We start from the raw sequence: 12,902 nt of genomic DNA, 5'->3' as shown, positions 1-12,902 counted from the left end.
TTGTTGTTAGAATGATATGGCCACTTAAGCTATTCTATGTTATCGCCTACCTATATTCTTTTATAGAGTTATACTTGAAAAGCTTATAAAGATGTATAATATGTTCACTGCAGCACTGTTTATAACAAAAACTGGAAATGACCTAAACATCTATGAGCATGTGAACATTATGAAATGTCTATACATTAGAATTTTATGCAGTCATTAATAAGGGAGAAATCTCTATGTGCTGATACAAAAGTATCTGAAAGCCCTATGAAGTGAAAACTACAGGCAATCTCAATTTTTTAACAGGCACACTTACATGTGAGTATATTAACAAAATCCCACTTTTGGAAGTATAACAAGAAATGACTTAAGGTGAGATATTTGAGGAGAGGGCACTGTCATCACAGGATGGGAGGAAAGAGAAAAACTTGATTTCTACTTTATATCTTTCTATGTGGGATAAATTCTTTTCCATGTACACATATTTCCATCATTCAAAAAATTAAAAAGTGAAAAAAGGTTCTTTTTTTTTTTTTTTTTTTTTAAAGTAATCTCTATGTCCAACATGGGGCTCGAACTCATGGACCCTGATATCAAGAGTGGCATGCTCTACTGACTGAGCCAGCCAGGTGCTCAAAAGGTTATCTTTTTATAAACAAGATAACCCCTCACCTTGATTCTGTCTCCTCAAGAATAGGTTATTTATAAATGGTATAAACATTCATCACCTGTTACCGTCAGGAAGCATTTGGATCAAGTAAGAAATTTCCCTTGATATTCTATGACCCATTTTGAACTTTTCCATGAACTCTTTAGAGAGCACATAATCACTATTTGAGATTTGCCTTTATATCATATGAAATTCTCTTTTAGGCCTATGAATATGGGCATTTGCACTTTACTTATTAAACATACATATTTTTCCTTCAATTTTTTTGATAGGTATGCAGGACCTTAAAATGTCCAGAGCCAAATATGAGGCGGACCAGTGGCTGCTTGTTAAATGACAAGTCAACTCAGGGACGGAGTGGGTGTATCTGGAGAAAGAGATGGCAGGGATATCTTTATGCACAGATGGAACATATGACTTGAAACAAGGTGGGCAGTAAACAAAGGTTTATCAACCTGAGGTGCTGGCTACAGTGAGGCCCTTTAGAGCAAGGTTCTACCAGGTGTGCCTTTCGAGTATTTCTACCCTAAAAGCGTAAGTTCACAGTGCAGCTTTTTAAAGGTACAGCAGCTATCTGATACTGCAGTCTGTCTTCCCCACTAAGCAGTGCGCTACTGGAGGTCAGGGAACTGAGTCCCTTTCATCGTTACATCGTGAGGACTTGGCAATCCCAGTGTCTGTACTTGATAGTTACCTACTTGCCAAGTTTCCAGGTAATTAGTGCTGCCACAACTAGAGGGATGATCCCGTGGGAGAACAGAGAAAAACCTTTTTGTCCCTTTGTGACAGAGATCCTTCCACATGGTTATTCTTTCTCTCCCCTCATCCTAGAAGAAGGAGCGGATTTTCTATTAATCCTCTGAGAGATCCTGTTTCCTCCTCATACCTCTTGTGCTGCAAGGACACCTCTCCCAGGTCCCTCACCAAGTCCACTGAGCTCAGCACAGGTCAGTCACACTAGGAGAGTGATGTGTATGCAATCAGGGAACTGAAACATCTGTTTCTTTTAGACACTTACTCTGTCACTTCCAATAAACAGGGAACAAGGAAGGCAGGCCTGCTGCCTGATTCATCTGTTGTCATTATCACTCGCCCAATAAGTGCTTACTGAAATCAAGTGTTTTTCATCTCAATACAACACAGACAAAAATATTCCCAGGACTAGGCTCTAAATACCAAGTGATATTTAACACTCTAGAACTAGCTACTGTTAGCAAGAACACAGAATTATAGAGACACTTTTTATTTCATTGGCTTCACTCCTTAGACCCATTTTATATCCTGGCTCTTATTACCAACTTAAAATACATATAGTTGCTTATTTTCTACTTACAAATGTAACATTTGCCAAAAGTAGAAAACTAAGAACAAATGTAAAAAGAAAGAAACAAAAGTCATCCATAATCTTATGCTTATGGGATGCTTAAAAGTAGCTACCGTTTACGGAGCATTTGCTACGTGCCAGGCACCATGCTAAACACTTCTGCATTATCTTGATTAAACCTCCATTTTAAAAATGTAAAAACTAGAGTTCAGAGATCTGAAGTAACTCTGTTAGCTCAAGGCCACACAGCTAAGTAGGTGTTATATCTGGAATTCAAACTCAAACTGTAAGAGTCTAGAGCATGAGTTCTCAACTACTATATCACATTAAATTTCTAGTATGTTTTTCTATTTTGTCTTATGTCTACACCATATATGTCTATTATAATTTTTTATAAATCCCCAAATGGATCATATAGCACATAGTTTTTAGAGTGCTTTTGCTTTCTATTGGACACATTCAGAATATTTTCCCATGTTATTAAAACACTGTCATAAAATTATTTATTCATTTAATATATATTTTACCATGTGCCTATGATGTGTCAAGCACTAACTCAGGCACTGGGGACAAAGCAGTGAACAAAACAGCTTCTATTCTCGGGGCGCCTGGGTGGCTCAGTCGTTAAGCGTCTGCCTTCGGCTCAGGTCATGATCCCAGGGTCCTGGGTTCGAGCCCCACATCGGGCTCCCTGCTCAGCGGGAAGCCTGCTTCTCCCTCTCCCACTCCCCCTGCTTGTGTTCCCTCTCTCGCTGTGTCTCTCTCTGTCAAATAAAATAAAAATAAAAATCTTTAAAAAAAAAAAAAAACCAGCTTCTATTCTCAAGTAAATTACTTTCTAGTATGGTGGGCAATGATAAATATTTAATATTTCAGGTGGTAATAAATGTTGTAAAGAAAAATAAAGCAGGTAGGAGAACAGAAAGTGAGAGAAGAGATGCAATTTTCTATAAGATGCCCTATTACATAGCTATAACATCATTATTTAACCCATCTTCTATTAATGAACAATCAGATCGTTTCTAACTTTTCACTAATACTATATTGACAGAAATATCCTACTGCATCAACTTTTTGAACAACTCTGGTTATTTCCTTAGATTGCATTTCCAGAAGTAAAAACAAACTTTTTAAGGATGATGCACCATGTTAACCTGTTCTCCAGAAAGTCTAGAACAATTGCATAAATGGTATACATCATCACCAATACAAAAGGGCACTGCTCCTCCATAATGAGTATTACTTAAAAACAAAATTATGGTAATTTAACAGGAGGAAACACTATATTGTCTTACTTAATTTGCATTTAAAAAGTCAAACCTTTATATGGAAGCAGCCCAAGTGTCCATTGATAGATGAATGAAGATGTGGTGTATATATACAATGGATTATACTACTCAGCCATAAAAAAGGATGAGATCTTACCATCTGCAACAACACCGATGGAGCTAGACAGTATAATGCTAAGTGAAATAAGTCAGTCAGAGAAAGACCAATACTGTATGATTTCACTCATATGTGGAATTTAAGAAACAAAACAAACTATGGGGGGGGCGGAGGAGAGAGACAAATCAAGAAACAGACTCGTAATGACAGAGAACAAACTGATGGTTACCATGGGGGAAGTTGAGGGGGATGCATGAAATAGGTGATAGGGATTAAGGAGTGCACTTTTGTGGTGATGAGCACTGGGTGATGTATGGAATTGTTGAATCACTATACTGTACACCTGAAACTAATATAACACTGTATATTAACCAACTGGAATTAAAAACTTTAAAAAATAAAATTAAAAAATAATAAAATAAATAAAAAGTCAAACCTTTGTTTATATTGCAAATCATTTTTCCAGTGTATCATCATCTGCCTTTTTTTCCCCTGTTATCTGTCTTTTAATCTTGTTCCTAGTTTTCTGAATTGTTACAAGGTCAAATCTGTTAATCTTTCCCTTTATACTTCCTTTCTTTGCTTTTATATGTTTATAGTACCTACTAGTAATTTACATTTTTCTCAGGTCTCCATTTTAAATCATCTATACTCCTTTTTAGAACACCGAGTTAAAAACAAAATTCCTTGTTCCTTCTCCAACAAGGAAATCATTTTCAAAAGCCTCTGAGCAGATAAAAGGCCATATATCCTTCTCCCAACACTTTCAAAGAGCCAAATGGAAAACTTAAGATTATCCAATTCTATGAAAAATTTTAAGGATTCTTACCTCGACCTAACACACAAATAGCCATTAAGTTGGATGAATAATAAGTAGAATGGAATTTCAGTAGCTCCTGTCTTACATCAATGCCTTCTTGGTTTGGTCTAGTCTCTAAAGTATATTTGTTACCTGAAAAGGAAGAAAAACATTTCTTAGAAAAAGAAAAATATGTGGACTTTAAAGTTATGGAATTATTACTGACATTGCTATAAAGTAAACTTAAAAAACAGAGTTCTAGCTAACATACATAATGATTAATTAATATGTCTGAACATAAGCTGGATAAACAGGAAAGAAGAATACAAATTAATAACATTTTAAACTACAGAGAGTCTTCCCTCAGGAACTTAAAGGGCTTTATGAAAATTATACACCTTAAAATCCCTATGAGATAGTAGGTATTATGAGCACTTATAGGACAAAATGAGATCTACATGGCCTCCATTCACACTTTAATTTTCAATTCCCTATGTGCTCCATAATTAATTGAAGAAAGTCACTGAGGGATCTTTTTGGAACTTGCCAAGTTACTTGTGGAAAGAAATGTACTATTCTTGGCTGAAACATTAAATTTGTGATGTGAATTCTCATGGATTTGATCTAGACTGGTAAAAATAGGATGCAATGCTATTTTTATAAGTCTCAAGCAATGTGTATACATATACACACACACATCCATTCATACACACATACCACGGAGATCTCTTAGGAAATTTAATAACTCAATTAGGGTAAACTAGGCAAGTCAAAAGCAAATGGTCACAGTCTCTAAGTACTACCTTGCTAATAAAAATCCTGCCATTTAGAGACTCGGAGATGGAATTCTAATGATTGGTGTCTCCCCAAGAATGGCATCTTGACTAGAAATACCCTAAAATCCTCATATAACAACCTTTATTGTTGTTCCTGCTGACACTACTAAATGGGTTGCTGTATTTCATCTGCAGAGATGAAACTATAGCAGAACACATTCTTGGGGCGCCTTGGTGGCTCAGTCGGTTAAGCGTCTGCCTTCAGCTCAGGTCATGATCCCAGGGTCCTAGGATGGAGCCCCATGTCGGGCTCCTTGATCAGCGGAGAGCCTGCTTCTCCTTCTCCCTCTGCCTGCCGCTCTGCCTACTTGTGCTCTCTGTCAAATAAATAAAATCTTAAAAAAAAACAAAAAACACATTCTTTATATATTTTCTTTCCTTGAGTCATTATAATGGCTGTGCTGAACTGGCACCGGAAGAGTCCCTTTCATTAAGTTGGGTAGCTACAGAGAACCACCAGAGAGCGTTCTTAGATCCAGTCTTTAGCCCTGTACAGCTGCATGGTCCTGAGCGAAGATGTCATACCTCAATGCTTGAATCGACAGATCTAGTGGAGAGTGTGTGCAAGCAACAGCCTAGCAAGTGCTTGTTAAAATTTTCTAGTCACAAAGCGATCAAATGTACTCAATATTCACTAGCAATAGCCTCCTAGCCAAGTTTTCAGGTTCTTAACTAGTCCTCTCAGTTTCTTACTTAAGATGCAGTTCAATCCCAGATTTGCTCTACTTGGGGTCCTGAGATATCCCCTCACTCTACTTGAGGGATTCAGGTGCTCTTAAAAGTATCCAGAAGAGGGGCACCTGGGTGGCTCCATCAGTTAAGCGTCTGCCTTTGGCTCAGGTCATGATCTCAGGGTCCTGGGACCGAATCCCGCATCAGGCTCTCTGCTCAGCGGGGAGTCTGCTTCTCTCTCTCTCTCTCCCTCTCTGCCTCTGCCCCCCACTTGTGCTCACTCTCTCTCTCTCAAATAAATAAATATAATCTTGAAGAAAAACCACTTTTTGCTGGGTAATGATTTGAAGTTCACTCATATTAAGGTAAAACTTGAGTACTGATGGTGCCTTCCTTTTCTACTAATTGAAGATTCTAAAAGCCTCAATTCCAGAGGTATTAGTCCTTACAGTTTCCTTAGTTATTCAGACTAAGAAGCTCAGATTTCTATAATATGTGAACTAAATGACACACCGGGACACTCAAGTTTGGAGAAATTAAGCTTTATTTCAATAGACTATAAATGTGATAGTGTGAGATCAAAACCAGATTTTTAGTCTAAATGTCATCTGATTTGCCTACTCACAATCAGGTCAATATTCTCGGTTTAAAAAAAGCCCTCAGATCAAAGATTATGAAGACCAAGATCATGGCCTCCATCTAGAACTTAAAAGTTCCCTCAGGTTAGCCAGCTCTGGAATATTCTGCTTTAATTTAATGCACCTGAATATCCTACCATTCTAGTCCCTATCCTTTATCTTTAGGCCCATTTAAAAAATAAGAGATAGGGGTGCCTGGGTGGTTCAGTCGACGGAGCATCTGACTCTTGGTTTCGGTTCAGGGCATGAGGCTCAGGTCATGATCTCGTGGCTCTGTGCTCAGTGGGGAGTTTGCTTCTCTCCCTCTGCCTCTGCCCCTCCCCTGTGCCCACATGCGCCCACTCACGTGCACGTACTCTCTTTCTAAAATAAATAAATCTTTAAAAAATTAAATAAAAGTAAAAATAGAGATAAAGTAGGAACATACACCAAACACACTAAAACACAGATCATGGTAAAACACTCACAATGCTATATTAAAATGAACCAAAGAACTGTGACAGAATACTAGACTAGCAAAGAGAATGAATAACCCACTGTTTATATGCAACAATATAAATGAAGTTCACAACCTCAAGGTAGAGTGAGAGAAGTCAGACACAAAAGAATATACACTTTTTCATTTCATTTTTAATAAAGCATAAAAACAAGCAAAACTAACCTGCGTTACTAGAAGTCGGACAGAGGTTACCCTTAGTGGATGGATAGTGACTACAAAGGGGCACAAAGAGGGCTAGTGAGGTGCAGGTAATGCTCTGTTTCTTCACTGGTTCCATGGTGTGCTCAGTTTTCGAAAACTCAGTGATTCATACATAAATAATAGCAGAACATTCATCTACTTGATTCTTCAAATAGCAGCAAAAGTAAAAACAACAACAATAATCTATCAGAACCACACACACACGCTTTTCGGCATAGTTGCTATACTTTACAACACAAAGTTAAAAGGAAAAAAGAGCCAAAGGAGCCACTATCAACAACAATCTAGCTCACCTGAGGTCCTAAATTTAATGATATGGGATCTCTGGCCAAACTGCTAAACAGAAGCTCAGTCCCATTTGCTCTGAAAAGTGGCTTTTAGCTATAAATAGATACTATTCTATGAATCTACATATTCATGTCTTTGCTGCCTAGATGTTTTCATTCTTTCATATATGATGACAAAAGGAAATTACAGTCCATTTGGGAACACAACCCAGCATGGCAGTTCCATATCCTCAGAGGTACCCAATCAGAAAGAGGAAGAGGTTCTCCACTATGACTCTCTTGGGATCAGGACAGTCAGCTCTCAATCCACTGACAGAGAAACATGGATACCAGGTATGATGAGCCAACCAAAATATTTTTTAAAATAATAAATCTATATATATACAAAGCATTTTCCCTGGCAAGTGGCAGAGGAAGAAGTCAAAGATTCAAAGAGTAAGAAAGAACTGACCAGCACACCATCACGGCCAGAGGGGACCATGTAGCAAGGAATGCAGGTGACATTTAGGAGCTCAGAGCAGCCCCTGGTTGACAGCCAGCATGGAAATGGTGATCTCAGTCTTATGGCTAAAAGGAACTGAATTTTGCCAATGATTAAGAATGACCTTGGAAGATGTTTTTCCCAAATGGGAACTTTATGTAGTCAATATCTTGGTTTCAGCCTTGTGATACCCCGAGCAGAGAATTCCATGCCATGCCAGACTTCAGACCTATAAAACTAGGAGCTAATAAATGGGTACTGTTTTGTAAATACAATAAAAATTTTATTTTATTTTTTAGATTTTTTATTTATTTATTTGACAGGGAGAGACACAGCAAGAGCAGGAACACAAGCAGGGCAAGTGGGAGAGGGAGAAGCAGGCTTGCCGTCGAGCAGGGAGCCCGATCCCAGGACCCTGGGATCAAGACCTGAGCCAAAGGCAGACGCTTAACGACTGAGCCACCCAGGTGCCCCCCAAATTTTATTTTTTTAAAAGACTTTCTATTTATTTACTTGAGAGAGAGAGAGCACACAGAAGCAGACTCCCCACTGAGCAGGGAGCACAACGCAGGGCTCAATCCCAGGACCCTGAGATCACGACCTGAGCTGAAGGCAGATGCTTAACCGACTGAGCCACCCAAGCGCCCCATAATAATTTTAAAAATCCAAAAAACAAATGGGCCAAACAGGCTTGCCGTTAAGTTTATTAATCCTTTTATAATAAATCCTTAAAAGAGTTTACTAAAAACAGGAAGGCTACTAATGGAATTTCTCAAGAAACAGTGAGATGAGAAAATGAAAGGAAAAGCAGGACATAAAGCACAGAACTCCATAATTAGTCCTACATCAACTGGGCTCTGCTAGTGTTGGTGGCAAGACCCTTACGCAGAGAGCTGCGAAGGAACAGGTACCGGCTTTGGTGTTCACAGAGCTCTCCCCTAATCCAGCCTCAGCCATCTTCTGGTTGCATGACCTTAAACAAGTTACTTTACTTCTCTTAGGCTCAATCTCGATTCTGACACTGGTAGGTTTACACCAAATTAGAAAAAAAATTCATATAAAAAAGCTTACGAGTAATATTTAACATTCAATAAACAGCAAAAATACAAAAGTCTGATGACAGCAACTGCTGTTTAGGGATGCAGAGAAATGAGAACTCAGCCACTGCAAGAGAAAGTATAAGCTGAATCAACTGCTATAAGCCACAATTTGGCAGTATCTACTGAATGTGAAGAGGTACATACTCTACTACACAGTAATTCCACTGCTGGATACATGTGCCCTAAAGAACTCTGTGCAGAAGGACACATGTACAAGGCTGCTCACAGCAGCACTATTCTATTAACAGGAAACAGATAAACAGTGATATAGTCAATGAATTTTTCAAATAGCAGCAATGAAAATTTAAAAACTCACCAGAGGTACATTCACCAACTCTTACAAATAAAATGGTGAATGAAAAAATACAAGTGGCAGAGATTACTCACAATAAAATACCATTTTTGTAAAACTAAAAACTATACAACATATTCCTTAGAGGTAAATATATGACTAGCGATATTTATGAGACTGACGCGCTACCTACTGTGCTAACGAGGCACCTATGACTAGCGATATTAAAAAAAAAAAAAAAAACACGTAAGACTTGACAGTCACCAAACTTAAGGTAGTGGTTATGTCCCAGAAGCAGGGGGGAAAATGCAAGTGGAGAAGAGTACATCAGATGCTCAAGCTGTATTTGTAATGCTCTGTGTCTTTAAGTACTATGTAGAGAATGATCTGGCAAATGCTTTTGAACCTCTTTTATGACATAATAAATCTGTAAAAATGTTAACGTATTCAATAGAATACTTGATGTATTAACAAAATAAACTCACAATAAACAGCAGCTACTGCTGTTACGATGTGAACTGTAGGAAGGAAACCCGGCTTCTGACAATATCACAGAAACCATGGCACTGAAGTAGAGAAGAAAGCTCAGTAAATGTTCTAGAAGACTTTCCTCTACCTAAGAATCCATGCATGGAGAACAATGTGAATATGGCTGGGATACCAAATATCAACCAGTTCAGTCTCGAGACACACACTGTCCTAATTTAGTGCTAACTCAGCGAGGTCACTCCTAGCAAACTGAAACGCCGCTACCAAAACCCTGACTCCTACCTTTCTGGCTCTGTTACCATTCCAGAGAGCTCCAGCAGTGGACTGAGGACATCAAGGCTGCTGACTGGGACACTTCCACTCTGGGCCCGCTGGAGAGTACATTGGCTTGGCAGATGGGAGAATCAGGGTTTCTTGTCCTGACTCCATCATATATCAATTAAGCAACCTTGGAAAAACCTCTCAATATCTCCAAGGGGTCATTTATTTGATCTGCAAAATAGGGGCAATATGGATACATGCCCAGTTGTTAAGAGCTGGGGCTCAATCCCTGACTCCTCTGTCTCCCAGCTGTGAGACACAGGCAAGTTTCTTAACCTCACTAGGCCCCAGCTTCCTTATTTGTAACTCAGAATAATAAGAGAACCAACCTCACGGGATTGCTAGGATTAAATGAATAGTCCGTGTAAAGGCTTAGCATAGCCCCTGTCAGACCATAATTATTTAATATTAACCTGGGTTGTTGTGAAGCTGATGAAAAGTGATAATGGAGATGAAAAAGGTTTTGTAAACTATAAAACTCAGTAAATACGATCTTATACTTTCACTGTAACAACTACTTTAAATTCTATTAAAAAGAGAAAAGCTTACAAACTCGTACTGATACAAATACTGATTTTCCTGGAAACTTCTGAAGCCAGGAATATATTCCTTACATTGTAGGAAAGACTGAGTTTGAAGTTTTAGAAATCTGTTTTAGAATCTAAAGCTGTCTCCAACCGTATGTCTGATAAGGTTTTCAAGGAAAGGTCAACTTGACAGTTATAACCATGAAAATCTTAAACGTTCTTTGAAAACCCAAGATTCTAAAAGTTAGTATTATCTAAAGCTAGTTACTTGAAATTACAGTTGACCCTGGAACAACATGGGTTTGAACTTCACAGATCCACTCTTATGCAGACTTTTTTTCAATAAATACAGTACGTGTGTAAATAAATACAATTAAATACTATAAATGTACTTTCTCTTATGATTTTAACATTTTTTTTCTAGCTTACTTTAAGAATACAGTATACAATACATACAACATACAAAATCTGTGTTAACTGATTGTTTATGTTATTGGTAAGGCTTCTGGTCCACATAGGCTATTAGTAGTTAAGTTTTTAGGGAGTCAAAAGTTACACAAGAGGGGCAACCTGGCTGGCTCCGATAGGGGACTGTGCAACTCCCACACTGTTCAAGGATTGACTGTATTATAAATCTTTTTTTCTAAAAAAGTTCTTTCTTCCTGCTGTAAAATCTTCTAAAAATTCTGGAAGAGACTAAACCCTTTTGAGACACATATGATTTTTCCTATAGAATTAAAAAGGGCAATTCTCCTGCCCCTGGGTTAGTACATTCAAGTACAAGATGCAAGTTATGACACAGAACTATAAGTGAAAACCTCACAAAGGCCCTAATAAAGCACCTGTACACTTGATTAATCCAGTTCTGGATTTCCGTAAATTTCTAGTTTTCCAGAGACACATACCCTAGCAAGGAAAAAAACAAGGCAGTAACAACATCCATGGAAAAACTCAGGAAATATTAAATGACTAAGTGGGCTGAAACATATCAAATATTTGTAATGTCCAAACAAATGAGTCATCATTCAAGGATGCTAGGGAACCAACTCATTATTTTGAAAACTGTAAATGAGGGAATGAATCAAGCATTTGTCCTGCCTTTCCTATAACAACTACTATTCAAACAGGAGGAGAAATAACCAAATTAGAATTAGGGAGGCGATGCATTGAGGATCAATGGTTGCAACACTACAAATAGAGAGACAACTAGACCTTATATGCCCCTGATGGAAGAACAGATCACCACCTATGAAGTCTTGTCCAAAAAACCCCAACTGCCAATTTGTGGAAATTGTGACAGAGGTCAGAGGAATATGTTAAACTACATTGTTGGGATGCATGAAGGAAAATCTGGGCTATGAAAAGCGCTATACAGCAACCAACCTAATCCTTCAATAAATAAATTCTAGGGGGGTAAGGGGAAGGAGATGAAGGATGAACCTATACCTATAGACCAAAAGATATTTAAAGACCTATCAATTGCTAACATTTCAACATTATGTGGACCCTAATCCAAATAAACTTAAAAATTATATATTTTTATGAGACAACTAGAAATTTGAAAACTAGATATTGGAGATTAGTGATAATGTTATTTTTGTTGTTTTTTAAAAGAGTCATTATCTACTGTTACCAGGGTCTGATTTTGTGTCATTATCATCATCCCAAGATCAGGAGTCATTCAAATACCTTCTGGTTTATATTTCATATTTTTCAGTTCTAATCCATTTTCCTGCTCTGTTCCTTCCTCTTCCTATGGAAAAGTGTCCTTTGTTATAACTAAATGATTCTAAGTCATGTGCTCTAAAAGACACTGGGCTCATTCCTTAGTTTTTTCTTCTTGTCACAGTTTTGGGGGCCAAGTTAACATTATGGCAAAGAACACAGGCTCTGAGTTAAGACCACTTGATATCAAATCTTCTAACCTACACAGAAACTTCTATTATCCCCCTACTTCCCTCTCCCTGCATGCCCTCTCTCAGTTCGTTTCGGCATCTGTCAAAGGGCGTGATGAAATTTCAGTACTGGTGGTGAAGGTTAAGTGAAATCTTATTAGGTAGAATACCTACCCAGTGTGTGGCATTTAATACTCATACAATAAATATTAGTTTTCCTCTTGAATGGTTCTTCCTTCTGCTTAAGAAAATCCTACCTACCCTTCAGGAGAATTCAGTTTGAATTTAGAGAGACATAGCAAGAGAGGGAATACAAGCAGGGGGGAGTGGGAGAGGGAGAAGCAGGCTTCCTGCAGAGCAGGGAGCCTGATGCGGGGCTCAATCCCAGATCGCTTAACGACTGAGCCACCCAGGAGCCCTAGTTCACTCATTCTAACTTTTATAGAATATTCCACTGTATTAACAGACCAAAATATATTAATTTATTCAACTGTTGA

The 12,902-nt window shown here is 38.1% G+C and overlaps 1 protein-coding gene across 3 annotated transcripts in view; it reads right to left on the bottom strand.

The window, feature by feature from the left end:
• Nucleotides 1-12,902, bottom strand: part of IDE (insulin degrading enzyme) — a 114,322-nt gene that overhangs the window by 50,143 nt on the left and 51,277 nt on the right. For all 3 annotated transcript variants that reach the window (XM_036079075.2, XM_078077359.1, XM_078077360.1), the window contains exon 5: nucleotides 4,198-4,320. In XM_036079075.2, the coding sequence (XP_035934968.2) occupies nucleotides 4,198-4,320 (123 nt within the window). The remainder of the gene's footprint in view (nucleotides 1-4,197; nucleotides 4,321-12,902) is intronic.

This window comes from Halichoerus grypus, chromosome 7 (assembly GCF_964656455.1).
Source record: "Halichoerus grypus chromosome 7, mHalGry1.hap1.1, whole genome shotgun sequence".
NCBI lineage: Eukaryota > Metazoa > Chordata > Mammalia > Carnivora > Phocidae > Halichoerus > Halichoerus grypus.
The sequence above is the reverse complement of the archived record's forward strand: the minus strand, read 5'-3'. Positions and strand labels throughout refer to the sequence as shown.